General features: G+C 42.8%; 1 protein-coding gene across 1 annotated transcript in view; it reads right to left on the bottom strand.

Moving 5' to 3' along the window:
• The window catches only part of SLC7A14 (solute carrier family 7 member 14), a 100,810-nt gene that overhangs the window by 45,863 nt on the left and 37,449 nt on the right, over window positions 1-17,498 (bottom strand). Inside the window, exon 2 of the mRNA XM_033135388.1 lies at window positions 7,312-7,763. Coding sequence (XP_032991279.1) covers window positions 7,312-7,615 — 304 coding nt within the window. The 5' untranslated portion in view covers window positions 7,616-7,763. The remainder of the gene's footprint in view (window positions 1-7,311; window positions 7,764-17,498) is intronic.

The raw sequence follows: 17,498 nt of genomic DNA, 5'->3' as shown, positions 1-17,498 counted from the left end.
TCTCATTTATTCTGTGTTTTTTTCTCAGCTAGAAAGAGCACTCATCCTCAGCCTCCCCCATCCACGCATGCCCAATCTTCTCCATTCTGAGCTTCCTTTTGACATCCACTATCAGGGCCTACAGCCTCGTAATCTCTTCCCTGTTCTCTGTAGTATGCGCACAACCAGTTTCTCTACCTCTCTTCTCCCCCCACTGCTACTAAAATACAGATCTGGCCATGCCGCTGAACTTCTCAGTGCCTACAGAATTATATCTAACCTTCTTGGCTTGGTCCCCAAATCCCTCCTCTCAGAACCCATTTTTTTTTAGTGAATTATCTTAATGGACCATTTTGTTCAAGGGTGATAGCCTTTGGAGAATGGCCAGGATGAACTTGGGAGGGAGCTAGAGAGAAGCAAACTGCTCTGGATAAGATACGGACAAGAGTCTTCGGGCTTGACAGTGACCAGGCGAGGGAGTTTGAAGGAGCAAAACTGCTCATTAATGAAGCTGGAGGCTGGAGCCAAGACTTTCTCTAAAGGCAGGAAGAATTGGAGGGTCCTATATTCAGTTGTAAGCTTGCTGTCTGTTGCAATGGACTGCACTGTCTCTCCCATCTCTGGCCCAAACTTTCCATAAATCCACTGCACATACAACCTTGCCTTGCTGATGCTCAGAGGAGAAAGGATTGGGGTGTCATCTGGTTGGATGATGAGGTAAAGAAAAGGGCCACCAGAAAGTGAAATGCAGAGCAGAGACAGAGCCTGTGGAAGCAGAGATTCAGGTTTGGAAGAACTAGAAGAAAGGTAAACCTCACTTCCCCCTCGGTTTATTGAGGGGGCTCAATAAACAGTTAGATTTTCTAACTGTGCATTACTGGGAATCAATTTTACTTAAATATTTCAAAAACAAATTGACCTCAGCAAACAGGAGGGCTTAGGGGTTATGCATCCATTATAGATCTGGCAGTGACAGCCAGTTTTCCTTTCCTTTGCCGTCAACAGAACCTCTGTAAAACTGAGGGTGGCAATATACCCAATCAGTAGACTACATTTCTCAGCCTCACTTGCTGTGGCCAAGTGTCCAGGTTTTAGTCAATGTAAACGGAAGTTATAGGGAAAAACTTCTGAGAAAGCTTCTTTTAAAGGGGACAGAAGTGTAGGAAATGACCTGCCTCAACTTTCAGCTCTCCTTCCTGCCTTCTGGAACTCAGATGTACTGACTGGAGCTACTGCAGCCATTTTGGATCTTGAAGTCACCTTGAGTATGGAAGCCAAGCATCCGGATGGTAGAGCAGAAAGATCAAATAGCCAGAGTCACTACGACTATGGAGCTATAATAGCATCCTCCCTTTATATATATTTAAAGTAAAAGATAAGTGAAACTATCTCTTGTTTTTTAGTTTTCTATTGTATGCAATTAAACCTATTCCTAATCTGCTAATACAGTAGCAGAATAGCAAAGTGATTAAGGAGTGGGTTCTGGAGCCAGACTGCTTTCACTTTATTCCTTGCTCTGTCACCTCTTAAGCAGAAGTCTTAAGCAAGTTACCAAGCTTTTCCACTTGCTCATCTTTGAAATGAGGATAAGAACATCACTTATCATATAGGGCTTTTGTGAGGATTAAGCAAAACAATACGGTAAACACTTAGAACTCTTTTGGTACACAGTAGGTCCTCAGCGGTAGCTGCTGCTGTGACTATTACTATTATTACTACTATTATTGCCATAGTTACTTGCCAGGTTTGGTGTTCATCTCCATCAAAAAGCGATGGGTCCTTTAGGGTAGAGACAATTTCTCATTTATTTTTGGGACTGCCCCAGGATTCGTATATGGTGGGTACCTAATACGTCTTTATTGGGCTATATCTTATTAGGTACTTCTTATGAGTAGATGATAAAAATTAATGGCATTGTGCAGAAGTCAGGGTACCGATGCTGTGTATGCATACTGTCGTTTAATCCTTACCAAAAGCATTTGAGATACGGGCTTGAAGGGTGGTTGTAGAAAGTGGATAAATTTAGGAGTCATTCAGACCTATATTCTGTTTGAGGTTCAATTTTAAGAATACTAAAAGAGAACTGGAATAAACTTAGAAAAAAAGTTAAATCCTTCATATGAACTCAAGTTTGTAGGAGCCTCTTGGGAAAGGTTGCTTTTAACGGCCAGATGTCATGGTGGCTTTGCTTTATGTTTCATCCCAGCCAACTGAATTGGAGAACCTCTGTAAACCATCTTGCCACCATCCCTCAGTCTCTCAACAAAGCTGTTAGGTGGGAACCGGGCAGAAAAATCATTTCCCCTACCTAGGTTACTTCATCTGATATATACAAAAGGGTTTTTAGGTTTGGTGATAGGCACGGGGTCTGGTTGGGGTCTGCTGAACTGATAAAGAGTAGATAAGGACTTTTGGACTAAGGATAAATGTTACAGCATGAGCTTCTGCCTCTGAAGTTTCCCTTTACTGTGACAGGACTGTGGGCAGTTCTTGGGTAGGTGAAGGACAGGTAGGAGGATCTTGGAAAGTTATTGTAACTTGGGGTCTTGTCAAATTATAGAAAAAGTGGTTCTCTCTCCTCGTCAGATTTGTTTCACGTTATAATCTGGTTTGTGTGGCATGGAATATGATGCCATGCGGCTAAGAAAATCTCTTAAGGATCTGTTGGTCACATAGTTTCTATCTTAACATACATTTCCTCTTGTAAGTCATGGCTGCAGAGCAGGTAGGTTCTGGGTCCTGGAACAGGGCACTTCTTAACCCTGGCTTCACATTCAGATCCTCTGAGGAACTTAAAAATATGCCAACCCACGGGCTCTATCCCAGTGCAGCTGAATTAGAATAGCTGGAGGTGGAGTCTGAGCATCAGTATTTTTAAAAAGAAATAAACAGAAATTGAAAGAAAATTCAAAGATGAGCCATAAATAGGGAGAAAATATTTGTAAAAACACATATCTGTTATAATGAAGGTCTTGTATCCAGAAAATATAAAGAACTCTTAAAAGTCAATAATAAGAAAATGAGGAACCCAGTTAAAAATGGGCAAAAGATTTGAACAGACACTTCATCAAAGAAGATCTATGGACAGCAAATAAACACATAAAACATTAGTAATTAGGGAAAAGTAAATTCAAACCACATTGAAATATCAGTATGTACCTTTTAAAATGGCAAACAAACAAACCAACCACACACATACACACACACACAAAACCACATGACAATTTGTTGGCAAGTGCTGGCAAGGACCAGAGCAACTGAAACTCTCACATATAGGCAGATGGTGAGAATGAGAAGTAATACAGCTACTATGGAAAAACATTTGGCAGTTTACTATGAAGTTGATTATACACTTACCACAAAATCCCACAATACCCATTCTAGGTATTTACTCAAAAGAAATGACAACTGTGTTCACACAAAAAACTGTACACAAATATCTGTAACAGCTTTACTCATAGTGGCCCCAGACTGGAAGTAACCCAAGTGTCATTCAGCTAGTAAATGGATAAGCAAACTGTGCTGTAGCCATACAGTGGGATACTGCTTCTCAGAGATAAAATGGAACAGCCCACTGATAGAAACAATATGAATTTATGTTGCATCATACTAAGTGAAAGAAACCAAACTCAAAGGGTTACACACTGAATGATTCCACTTATGTGACATTCTGGAAAAGGCAAAAGAATAGGGACAGAAAACAGATCAGTGGTGGCCAGGGGTTTGGGGGAGGGAGCAGAGGAAAACTACAGAGGTAACATGAAGGAATTATTTGGGGGTAATGGGACTCTTCCGTATCTTGATTGTGGTGGAGGTTACACAATTGTACGTGTTGGTTAAACTCATAGGATTGTATATTTCAAAAAGTATGTTTTATTGCGTGTAATTATAATTCAATAAAGCTGACCCACCCTTCCCCAATCCACTGTTGACAAAAGAAAGTTCCCTAAGTGATTTAAATTCATAGTCAGGGTTGAAAGACAATGTTGGCACAACAAATTTGAATCTAGGTTCTGTTATTTAAATTTCAATTTCTTCATATGTAAAACTGGAGATAATAAAACCTACCTTGAAGAGCTTTTATGAATTTTAGATGTGATAATATATGGCAAGCTCCTAAAATGGGGTTGGCACACAATAGTAATAACAACTTGTTTAGTGCTATATATCTGGAGGTACTATGACCATTTCCAAAGTGGAGAAACTGAGACTCAGAGAAGTTGTGGAACTTGCTAAGGTTTCACAGGTAGTCAGTGGGTGAGTCAGGTTCCAAGTCTAAAATTAACATTACTGATTATTGTACCACTTCTGAAATCTTAACTTCAAATATTCCACTCTTCACTTCACTTCTGTTCTAGCACACTTTCTTAATATTTTTATTTCAATGATTTCTTGAACTCACGGAGAGCTCCAGTCTCCATTGATCTTACCACTTCTTATGAATCACCACTACTGTTACGTTCTCACTTTCAAGCTAGATCATGTGGTCCTGCACCATTTCCTTGGAAAACACTCCTAACTCGATTGCTTTTTTCTCTCTGCCTGGAAAGAAGCTAAACCTAGTTAATCCCAACTTTTTCATTTACTCCACTGTTGCAACCAAGCAGCCATTTATCCTGGAGATAAGTGCAGACTTTGGAGACTGGACTCACCTTCAAATTTACGACCGTGAATCTTACATGGGTAGTTGATTTTGCCCACTCTGACAGGCATTGTTCCAAAAGCTTTGCTTATATTTTCACATTTACTCTTCATAAGAACACCATCAGTTAAATACTATTATTATCTCCATTTTGCAGATAAGGAAAACAAAACTGAGAACTTTGAGAGGTTCAGTACCTTTCTGAAGAACACACAGCGAGAGAGTGGTGGCGCTTTGATGTGACAGTGGAAGAACAGGGATCTGGAAGGGGCAGTGGGGAGGCAGAGCCTCCTGACCTTGTGTGTGGCCAGGAGTGGGGGAACGGCCTCCTGCCAGACTGGGCGGCAGGGAATTGTGTCCTCATGGTGGAGCCAAGTTTTAGTGAAGGCCAGAAGGAGAAAAAGACCACGTATGAAAAAGTCTGAGGGGAGAGGAGAGTTCGATTATCGTGATATGGAGAAGCTGTCAAGGGAGGGACAACACAGGGATAATGATATGGGAGTGGAAAGAAGACAATGGAGGGGGCTTTCCTTAGTGCAGTGATGAAGCATCATAGAGTGAGAGGTCTGATTGAAGAAACCTGCTATAAATATGCTAACTTTGGCACAAGTTATTTTGATATTGGCTCTGGCTGGGGCTCTTGGGGGAGTCTGGGTGGCTTCCACAAGGCGATGAATCCATCATAAAGGGTAGAGAAGTGTTCTGGATGTAACCATTTGTGGAGAAGGGAGTCCCTGAGGGGGGAATAAGCAGGCTTTTCTTTTGGTGGCTGGTACAGTGGTGAAGGCACCAGTTACTGGGCAGTGCCAGGGCCTCAGCAGAGCTAACAACCAACTCTCTGAAAACAAACTCTCGTTTGTAGCACTTGGCAATTTCTTTGGTGTAAATACTCCCGCCATAACTGATTTCAAGTTAACAACATGACCTCACTGAATGAGAAGTTGGGAAGAAGTGTGCTCGCAGGGCTCTTGGCAGCTGGTGGGAGCAGACTTCAGCACAACACTGGCTGATTGAATCGGAAGCCGATCTGAGCAGCAGAAGTCTAGGTTCTACAGCTCCCATGAGCACTGTGACAGGACAGCAGGCTCCCAGAATGCAACCAGGCCCTCTTCTTGTTTCTAAGTGTACTATAACATTGGGAAGGATAAGATGGGGGTGATTTATTTGCAGGACTCACTGGGGTTTGGGGGACCGGGTCATAATAGGATGGATCTAGAGGAGACTGTGCAGTCTGCATTCACTGAGCAGGACTCTTAGCCTTCTGCCCCAGGCTCTCTGCAGGTCCCCCTGATTATATGCCTGCCTTTTGTCCTATCATTGCTAGTCTTCTCTATATGCCGATGCCTTTAGATCTATACATTTATGGTAAAAATCTGGTATTTTTCCCAAATAATTTCTTTCCCAAATATGTTTGGACATGACTGCAATCGAGTTAATAGAATATCAACTCTCCATGAAATTTATCCAGGTAAATAATTTATTTTCATTTATAAAGAAAAAAATATCCTCTGTTCTGCAGGAACCTCAATTATTAGGACATTTATGCATATTAGAGAATGACTTCAGGAGATAGTTGTAAAACCAACAGGGAAGTAAGCCACGATAGGAGATAAATAAAAGCCATCTGGAAATATTTTCCTCATCAAATTAAAAAGATGTCAAATATAAACCAGTGCACTTTCTGGTTGCATGTTCCTAGTCTGTGCATCCCTCAGGGATGGAGACTATTTAGTCTGGATGTACAATATTAATGTAGAACTTGTCTTGTGATGGTATGTAGTATTAGTACACAGACCTCCCAATATAAGTTAGCATTCCTGCTTCTCACGAAACATTCAAAAAGACCACTCACCCATTCATGGGTTGAACCACATGATCTGCCTCATGCTTTTGCATCACGGCCATCAAGAAGCAGAAAGTTTTCCTTCTCTTTCTTTTTCAAGTTGGCCATTGACCTATCTCTGGCATTCTGGGAAGGTACTGTGTGGATCACAACTCAGGAGAAGAGGAGGGAAAGGAAAAGGAAATAGGACAGCCATTTCACAGATGATAAAAGTGTAAGTCCCGGTACTTCATTAAAAATAAAAAAAAAACAAAAAATGAGTTTTATGATTCTTTATCAAGGTGAGAGAAGGTGCTGGTTGAGCTACCTCTGTGGAATATCAGTCTTTTGAAGTGCTCTGCAGAGGGTGCTGTGTGAGTCTCACAGTGGCGTCACGTTTCCTAGCTTGTTTCCTCATGCTTGGGGGTAACACTGCCAGTGTGAGGCTCGTCAGATCCCAATTGTATCAGATTTACTGCCTTGTCGTTTTGCTGCTCTGCCTATCCTTTATTTATTATTTATATCGCAGCTCTGTCTTCCCTCTCCCCCTTACAAAAGGATTGACCTATCGTCCAATGAGAGGCAGTTATAATAAAAACAGAGCCATTAGGACATGGCAGGGAATGAGACAGGGAGATGACGGGGCACCAGAATAATTACTTGTATGGAAAACCCAATGAAAAGGGAAGCTACTACAGTTGAGTCCAAAATGTAGCCCTGAACTCCCTGGCAGTCAAAGCACAAAGGAAGCATGGTGACCCCTTCTCTGCCACTTCATACATCTCACCACTAAATACTCTAGAATTGTGGGGTGAACAGGCCAGCAAACATGCTTTTCACAGGCTTCCCGCTGCACTGAGACACTTACCTGATAATATGGATGCAACAGCTGCAATGATGAAGGACACAATGACTCCAGGTCCTGCCATTTCCTTGGCCACCAGGCCGGACACCACATACATCCCAGTGCCCACGCAGCTGCCAACGCCAAGTGAGATGAGGTCCACGGTGGTGAGCACCTGGGCTAGTTTGGTGCCATGTGCTGTGGTGGCCCCGGTTCCCTCCAGCATGGACTCCACTGGTTTGGTGCGTAGGATCCTGGAATGCATGGCATACCAGGCAGCCCCCCACTGCACCCTCCGGGGGTCCAGGGAGGCGAGGAAGCCACTCATCCTGGGAGTTTACGGTGAAGGTCAACTGATGGAAGAGGGCTATGGAAGCCTTTAGTGGATGCTTCTGGAACTCATCTAGTGCTCAAGGATCTCTCTTTCAGGAAAGGTCCAGAGGGACCCAAAGAAGCTTTCTCCTGGGCATGAATGTCTGCAGGAGAAAACACAAGAAAGGAGACGATGAGACCAAGTGGGAAATAAACCATGACTTGGAGGCATGGTTTGGGGGTCCATGTATTCCACTGGGAGAACTGGTCTAGCCTGTGTACTCATATACAGGAGGGTTGCATTTCCCCTTTGTGTCCCCTCCAGTCCTAAATGACCGTCTGGAGTTTGCACTGTGTCACGTAGTTGTTCTGAAGAGGATGGCCTGACTCAGGGCACCGCCACTGACTTCTTTGGGGCCTCCTGTAAGTGACTTCACTTCTCTGTACTTCAGTTTCAGCTGTATAATAGGGATAATAAAGTCTGCCGAGGGTTGATGTGAAAAGTAAATTAGGTTACATCTGAAATGAGCTTAAGAAAATTCCTGGCACATGGAACGTGCTCATCTGTCTAAACTCTGATAGACTTCTTACCTGGCTCGGCCAAGATATGATTCTTGGGTATACTCTTTGGGGACAAAGTATCCTCATTTTTTACATAAGGATGTACAATTAGATCTACGACTCTCAAGGGGGGCAGTGCCATCCCATGAGATTGTTTTGGAACCTTACTCTCAGATGAAATGAAAATTTTTTTGATCTTTTTTTTTTTTTCCCTCTCAAAGATTCGGGAATGGGGAAGTGATCCTGGCCTTTGGAGGGTGGGCCCCAGAGATGCTAACTGGTGGGAATATCTCATCAGACATTCCTTTTTTTTTTTTGTTTAAGATTTTATTGGAGAAGGAGAACAGGACTTTATTGGGGAACAGTGTGTACTTCCAGGACTTTTTCTTCCAAGTCAAGTTGTTGTCCTTTCAGTCTTAGTTGTGGAGTGTGCAGCTCAGCTCCAGGTCCAGTTGCCATTGCTAGTTGCAGGGGGCGCAGCCCACCATCCCTTGCGGGAGTCAAACCCACAACCGTGTGGTTGAGAGGACGCGCTCCAACCAACTGAGCCATCCGGGAGCTCAGCGGCAGCTCAGCTCAAGGTGCCGTGTTCAATCTTAGTTGCAGGGGGCGCTGCCCACCACCCCTTGTGGGACTTGAGGAATTGAACTGGCAACCTTTGTGGTTGAGAGCCCACTGGCCCATGGGGGAATAGAACCGGCAGCCTTCGGAGTTAGGAGCACGGAGCTCTAACCGCCTGAGCCACCGGGCCGGCCCCCTCATCAGACATTCTTATAGATGAAAATTCTGGTGATGATGGTCTGAACCTAAAAGCTAACTCTGTTTTACATACAAACACATGGGATTTGGGTGGATGGTTTTAATATACAAGCATATTGAAGTTTCCAGAAATGAACTATAGAACAAATTGAAGGAAGATAATAATTTCTTTAGTTTGGATCTTCACCATTTCCGCGAACCAAGGCCCCCCTGCCTGGCAGGGCTACCTTGGTACAGCATCTCCCACACAGCATGTGTATAACAGCCTGCCATTTGGAACTGGCCCATTTGCAGGATTTCTTCATATAGTGCCTGTGTCGGCCAACTGCTCTGGGACATGCCTGAGTGTTCACATACGGAAATGTGTTATATACACGTAGATTGTCCATGAATTTTGCTTCAGGACATTAAAGATGGGTGTGACAAAACATTTATTACAAAAAAGAGGTGCTAAGTCTGATAGAGTTGAGAGCTATTGTATTAGATGATTTCAAAAGTTTTGTCACGTTAGAAAATGCAAAGATTATATGGAGCTACTTTCTTTGGATGCTAGAAGTTTTATAAAATTCTGTAAAGAAAAATGTAAAGTACAGCTGAATACGGTCCTGTGCTGATAAGCCTAGCACATTTACATTTATCATAAACACCAGCCCATATAATCTACCGACATTATTAATTAATGCTACTTAGCACCTAATGTAATACTTGTCTGCTTCTAAAGCCTTTGCAAACACTACCTAATTAGAAGAATCAGGTGAAACGTGTCAGTTTGGTTCACAGGGGTTGTGTGATGGCCCTACTCGTTAAATTTCTTCCTAGATTTGACAGAGTTGCTTCAAGCTGTGTTTTAATTATTGACAACAAGAACGGTCTGAGGTGTGGCCTAGATTTAGGGATACGTTAAAGCCCCCCAGGTGATTCTAGCAAGGCAGTGTTGGGGTCTACTGCCCTACACCACTAGGAGTGGCTGAAGTGCTAGGTGTGCAAAACCAGATACTGTCTGTGGTGTCTATTGTTGTGTGTCAACCTCACTGGGCTAAGGGATGCCAGACAGCTGGTAAAATATTATTTCTGAGTGTGTCTCTGGAAGAAGTTAGTGTTGGAATTGGTAGACTGAGTAAAGGAGATGGCCCTCATCAGTATAGGGGGCATTACCCGATCTGTTGAGGGCATGAATAGAACAAAAAAGTGGAAGAAGAGTGAATTCACTGATTCTGCTTGGGCTGAGACATCCCTCTTCTCTTCTCCTCGGACACGGGCATTCCTGGTCCTGAACTTTGGGAGTCAGACTGGAACTTACACCATCGGTCCCTCCTGATTCTTAGGCCTATGGACTCAGACGGAATGACGCCACCAGTTTTCCTGGTTCTCCAGCTTGCAGACAGCTAACAGTGGGACTTCTCGGCCTCCATAACACGTGAGTCAATTTCTGTGATAAATCCCCTCATACACATCTGTATGTATCCTATTGATTCTGTTTCTTTGGAGAACCCTGACCGATACATTGGCATTTCCCCCATGGGGCCGCAAGTCCCACAGGCCCTTCCTGTTTATCTTCCTGAGCAGGTAGCTGGGCCCCTCAGCCGCTGTCCTCTGCTGGCAGTGGCTGTGGATGCGGTGCTGTGTGGAGACACCCTCTGGGATATTGTTCTGATTAGCTCTTCATCAGAAATTGTCACAAGGACACTGAGAAATGAACAAGGCTTGTTAGAGAGGCGATGGCTTTTATTTAATAGACAATTAGAAATTGTGATAGAAACATAGAGAATCAATTAGAACAAAAGTGGAGGGTGGTGAGAATTCCTTCCTGGCTCTAGTCCCTCCATGTAAGTCTTCTGAGTGCTTGCTTTATTGATCCAAATAGGGGCTTGGGACATTTCCTGTCTTGGTTGGATATTTACTGGAGAGAACAAAGTGTACAAAAGCAAACATGCTTCAAAGTGACTATTGACAATATCCATATTCATTAACCCCCAGCTTATGTTAATCGAAGACAGTTTTGGAAACTCATTGCTGTTGCTTTCCAAGATGAGCAATAAATGTGTGTTGTGTTTTCTCTAGCACTTTAATTCAAGTGTCTCAAAATACTTCACAGGTTTAACTAAGGAAGGCTTACAAGGCCTCTGGGAGAAGAATCATCACCGTGGTGTTTGCTGGGGTGCTTGAGGGTTCAGTGGGCTCTAAGTATAATGATGGTAAAAGCAGGTTTGGATAAGGGTGAAAATAATGATGGCTTAGAAATTCACTGAAGAGGTAACATTATCGAATTAGGTTGGAGTTGGCCTTTGGAGGAGAGGAGAGGAAGGATAACAAAACAGTAAACAGCCAAAAATCATTCCTGCCTGGTTTTGCAAATACACTAAGGGATTACAGAAACCCCTTTATAACATTTCCTTTGAGTAATTGTCCAGCCTTTGCTGGAACATCTGGTGTAGCAGGAAACATTGGCTGGCAGAAGCAGCCCTTCACATGGTTGGACAATTAGGATTTTTAGTAAATTCTTCTAATCAATGTCCCCTGGTGAACCAGGTTACTGTTAGAGTGAAAGGTTCCTGGTTTGATGAGCCCCACCTAGTGACTACTGGGTCTCAAGGAGCTTTCGGAGGCCCCTCCCTGCTCCTGTATCCTGGGATCCTACGCCAACCCTTCTCCCCACCAGCCTCACAGCTTTTCCTCCTCTAGGCTGAGCTCCGGGCTCCTGGTTAAGGACATAATTCAGCAGCCAGGTTCCCTGGGTTCAAATTCTGGCTCTGCCTTTACTAGCTAAGTGACCTTGGACAAAGCCTCTGTATGCTTCAGTTTTGCCATCTATAAAGTGGGATAATAAGGGTCTCTAGCTCCCAGGGTTGTGGTAAGGAGCAAAGGAGTTAATACATGTGAAGCTTTTAGCAGAGTGCCATGGGAGCATTGTTAGCTAGTATTACCCTGCTTTGGTCCCTGACCAGTCTTTTTGTCCCCTGCTGTTGACACCTTCTCCCACCACCTCTACCTCCTGAGGCAGCTCCCAGAGAGACTTCGGCCTGTTGTCCAGCCCTTACACATGGCTTTTCTCTGCTGAAACTCCCCTGAATTTGTTCTGGCTGCATACTGAATGCCCTGGTATTTTCACTGCAAGGAACTCGTGCTGACCTTTCTCATGTTTGTAGAGAATGGCTTTCTCCTTTCCTGTGTTTCGTTACCTAAAGGGGCATCGCAGCAGATTTGCTTGGGCATTTGGAGGTTATACCACCTTTCATTCTTTTACACCCTGGACTTTTCGGCCCAAGACGCATACGCCAAAAGGTGGCTAGGACATGGAATGTTCATCTGCAAGCATCACCCTGCCCCGAAAGCACGACTCCCTCTGACCTTTATGCCTATGGCTCATTTGGCCAGAGTTCTTGATGGCAGAGTTTCTGCTGAGGCCCTTGCTTCTGTTGCTGTCTTCTAGTCCTTCCATGCTGGCCAGATATGGCTCTGTGTTTGTACCTCAACTGTGATGTGCTCAGCTGTCAGTCACGATGATTTGCACTGTTGTCCAGACACAGGTCAGATGTGTCTGAACCTGAAGGTCTGCCCAACCCTAAACAGAACACCCCAGCAAACTGCATTGAGATCTGTGTCCTGGTAACTTTCTTCTGTTGTCCCCAGTTTTGCTGTCTGTATCTATACAGATCAGGGCTAATCTGCTTATGAGAAAAGCCTTTAATTTTTTGAAGGCAACTAATATATCTCTTGGAGTCTTATCTTTCCCAGATTAAACATCTTCCGTTTCTTCACTGCAGTGTCTCACATGTTACAGCTTCTAGATCAATCACATTCTGATTTGCACTTCTTGGGCAGGTTGCAGTTTTTCTAGTTTGACATATTTGTGCCATGAAAAAGTGGTAAGGGAGATGTCTTGTCCTGTGAATATGTGTGTGTCTGCGCACATGTGTGCATACGCCTCCTAAATCATACAATGTCGGTGCCTGACAAATTTACTCAGATACACAATTGTCTTTAAAACCAAGATTTCTGATTTTCAGATTACTAACCTTCCCAGTTACATCTTTGCTAAGTGTTTGATAGATCAGATCACCTCAAGTATTTTTTGATCACCCACCATATCACTTAACAATGTGCTAGCCCATTGATATTGTATGTGGAATCTCGGCCACAGATGGCCTTGTTTTGCTTGGAAGGTCTTTAAAGGGGAGTTTGAATCTCTGACAACTGAGTAGCTATGCAAAAGAGGACATACCAATCCAGCTTTCTTTTCAAAGCTTGCTGTTTCTTTTTCTGTTTCTAATAAGCTATTGAATGCATTAATCAGCTTTTGCTGCAGTAACAAACAACCTCGAATTTCAGTATGTCACAATAATGACATTTATCTCTTGCTGTGACTCTAGTGTAGGCTGTGGCTTGGCTTCGGATCTTTTCCTCAATCTGGACTGTGAGTCTCCACATGTCTTCTTGTTCTGGGATTCAGGCTAGAGGAGCAGTCCCTACCTGACACATGGTGTTCTCTCCTGGCACAGGCCAAGAGCAAGGGTCTGGTAGAAACATGCAATGCCTCTTCTACTTCTGGTTGGAAGTGCATTTCCACAGACTTTCCATTGGCTAAAGTAAGTCAAATGACCAAGCCCAAAGTTAATGGGGTGGGCTGTATACCCCTCCCCCAGAAAGCAGGTGAGTCATATGGCAAAGGGTGAGGTTGTATACTTTTCTTATAAAGGACGATGTGAATAGCTGTGACAATTATATAACTTATCTCATGAGCCCCTGCTATGTACTAGGCAAAGCAATTGTGCTTTGTTCTTGAGGCTGTTTGTTTGTTTGTTTGTTGTTGTTTTTGGTTTTTTGTTTTCTGGAATGGGCTGAAGTCTGTATATCTGAGGTATAAACTTAAAAAGACTCTGTTGTGTTCATTCCTGTATTTCTACAATTAATTCTGTAAGGGTATAAATACTGATTTCCTTTAACAATCAGTATAAATCCAAAATTTGTCTACTTCTGACACCAAGCAGAACAAAACAGTAACAAGTCATTTTAAATTCATTTGCTTGAAACAAACAAATCTTTTTTTTCTTTTTTTAAAGGGGATTTTCTTTTTTTAAAATCAGAATTGATCTTTATCTCGTTTGGAAAAATATTTCTGCTTAAAAATGTTTCCCATTCTGCTTCCCTGTTTGTCAACACTCCAGGGGTTGAGAATATTATCTGTGTATTTATTTGGCAGAAATTATTGTGAAAACACTCTCAAGAGAAATGTCTGGCATCTACTTAGAGGGAGAAGTGAGGTAAGCTTTTTCAGACATCTGATTACTTCGCACTGAGAAACCTTTCTCCTCTAGCACCCCACTCAGAGAGGAAATCACAGCCTGACATTATCTTCCACTCTTTTTTTCCCACTGATCCAAGATCCAAGATTGCAGGTCTTTGAGTGGCATCATATGTTATTCACTGTGCATATAGTAATGTTAACAAACCAGAGCCCAGGGAAAGGAAAAACTCTCCATTAATCAGATTTCAATGGGTAAGCCTTCTTCTAGAAGGGGCAAATCACAGAAGAAAATCAGTTAATCTTTCCATGCCACTGCAGAAGAGCTAAGAAATTGTATTAAGTGAACCATTGCCAAAAGTATTTAATGAGTTGCTACTATGTGTTTACCTCAATGACAGCTGTTACACCATGCCAGAAATGACTATTAGACATGGGATATCAGGAATTTAGATGCAGGAAGCTTCAAAGTGTACCAGCGGCCTCTGTTTGTCCTTCAAGATCTTCTCTCACTTGCCTACTTGCTGTGTCCTGCGATGCTGACTGGTATGGGACACATCCAAGGCTCCCTGCCCCTCTGGTTGGATTAATCAGTGGGAGGCACCAACAGGAGATTGGAGGCTGGAGGAGAGGGAGGCTAGGTTTTATCTTCAGCTCCCCTCTGCTGGGTTGCTGTGGGTTGGCTGTGTCCATCCACCAAAGACAAGGTGTGGCACCTGCCAGGTGGCCCTGTCCACACAGCCCTCTCCCTCTGAGTCCTGATAACTCTTCTCTCCTTTGTCCTTTCAGGCAGAGTGTGGTGCCCTCAGAAATACCCCTTGCCTCATGATTTCTCTTCCTGCACCTTCGTATATAGTTATTTTCATCAGACTTTCCTCAAAATGCCTGATTTGCATGGGTTATCTGTTTCCTGCTGGGACCCTGACTGATACATGGGAATATCCTAGGGCTGGGAGAAATCAGGGCAATCAACCACACTGCCTACTTGTATGTCTACAGAGACATTGGGTTTGAAGCAAAACACTGAGGGCTGAACTTTGACTCTGCCATGTGATCTTAGGTGAGTCTCAAAATCTCTGAGCTATAGTTTTCTCATATGAAAGATGGGAGTACTAATAGTTACATTGTAGAGTTGTCATGAGGATTTAATGAAATGATGCTTATGAATGCAGTTTTGAAATTACAAAGCAGCCTGTCAGTGTAGGCACTGAAACGGTGACCAATACCCCAAATGATGGCTGAGATACAGTAAAAGACTTAGCAATGAACAAAAATAGACCAAAAGCTGCTTGCCATGCTGGTTGTACCAAGGGAGGATAGCGAACCATTAAAATTTGGAAAGCCCCTGGATAGGAAGAGTAGTACGTATAACAATATTTTTTTCTGGTTCACATTTGGTTAGCTAGAAAAGTTAGCTAGAACATAGTTCCCCAGTATACCAGTTACTGGGAGTTCGACTGCATGCAAACGTTATTGGGAAATATGGTAAACCCATAGGCCATTTCTAAAACACATGCGATTTTCAAAGTTAACACTGTGACAGGTGACAGTGCATCATCATACAACGAGCGTCCAACTGTGACTCAGGAGAGCTCAGCTATTGTACTTAGCCTTGTCACAGGCTATCAGTGAAACCTTGAGTAAGTCACAGCTTGCTGAGGATTCTATTTTCTCATTTGAAAAAAGATGGTGACTTACTTTTTAATGCAACACCACAGGTTTATAAAGTACATTCAGAGGTGATGCCTAAGGTGGATTTTCGCACAAAAATTCTTATCTCCCCACCCCAAATGTGATCAGAGAGGCCATTCTGAAATAACAAAATCATGGGAATTTTGTGTCTGAGCTCATCCAACCGAACACCTTCATGTCCCATGTAATTAATCCGGTGTTGCTGAGCCTCCAGAAGCCAACCTTCCCCTACTTGGGCTGGAAGCCTATCTCGGCACATCATTACATCCCAGAGAGAAGCTCCAAGTGGACTCCTAAGGTGCTGAAGGGCGAGTAGACTTTACTGATACCTTCCTGATAAAACAGAAATGCTATCCCACACCACACATAAATCCATCCTGTATCAGTTCTCTGTGGCTGTTGTAACAAATGACCACAAACTTAGTGGTGTAAAACAACCCAAATTCATTACCTTATAGTTCTGAGTCTGCAGGGCTGAGTTCCTTCTGGAGGGTCTAAGGACAACCTGTTCCTCGCCTTTTCCAGCTTCTGTTAATTAGAAGTCACCTATATTCCTTGACTTGTGCTGCCTTCCTCTGTCTTTAAACCCAGCAGCATAGCACCTTCTCTCCTCTCCTCTTCCCTTCTTATAATGATCCTTGTGATTACATCAGGCCCACCCATTTCATCCAGGGTAATCTCCCCCTTTTAAGACCCTTAATTTAAATCACCTCTGCGAAGCCCCCTATATCATATAAAGTAACATATCACAAATTCCAGAGATTAGGATGGGGACATCTTTGGAGGTCATTATTCAGCCTCTGCACCTCCTAAGAACCTCGCTTTAGACATATCTCTTTTCATATTTCCACATTCTGTGGCAAACTTCCTCTCTTTTCTCTCGTTCTTTTCCTGAAAAAATCTTGGCTCAGCCTTTCTCCATACCCTGTCTCCAAAACTTTGTCCCTAATTAAAACAAAAGCTTAACCAAAACGACATCTACCCTTGGTAGAGTAACTCAGTAAGCTACTTTCAGATGAGCAGCTCTGGAGTCTGAGCACTGAAGTGACTTCTCCAAGGCCACACAACACGTAATAGCAGATTTCCTGACCTCCACACCAGTGCTCACCCCGCTACTCCATATTTAAGAAGGTGACCGGAGCTGCAGTGGCACACTGTAGGTAATCAATAAATATTTGTAGAATAAAGATTCCTCCATAGTGCTAAAAAGAGTACTGGGCATAAAGTATTTCTTTATAAAAGACATCATTTACAATAGCAGTTTATAACAATCCCTGCTATCTTGAGACATCTATTGCAGGGTAAGATGACTTTCTTTGCTAATTAGTTTGTGCATAAAATCAAAGAACAAAACCTTAGAAATTATCTGATCCAAGTCTCAGATTATACAAATGAGAAAACTCTCTTTTCATTGAATGCCTTCACAGATCCCTTTGGGAAACTAAATTGTCTATAAATACGTATATTTAATTATAAATAAGTTATCTTCTATATTTTTGTATTCTTTTATATTCATGAAGTCAAAGGAAGACAATTAAAAATCTACACTATTTATAACATTAAGATCTTTAATACTGAAATTTAGTTAAGGTGAGAGCTATGCTTTTTGACGTAGACAGTCCATGTAGCTCCTGGGAGACCTCAG

This window comes from Rhinolophus ferrumequinum, chromosome 2 (genome assembly GCF_004115265.2).
Source record: "Rhinolophus ferrumequinum isolate MPI-CBG mRhiFer1 chromosome 2, mRhiFer1_v1.p, whole genome shotgun sequence".
NCBI lineage: Eukaryota > Metazoa > Chordata > Mammalia > Chiroptera > Rhinolophidae > Rhinolophus > Rhinolophus ferrumequinum.
The sequence above is the reverse complement of the archived record's forward strand: the minus strand, read 5'-3'. Positions and strand labels throughout refer to the sequence as shown.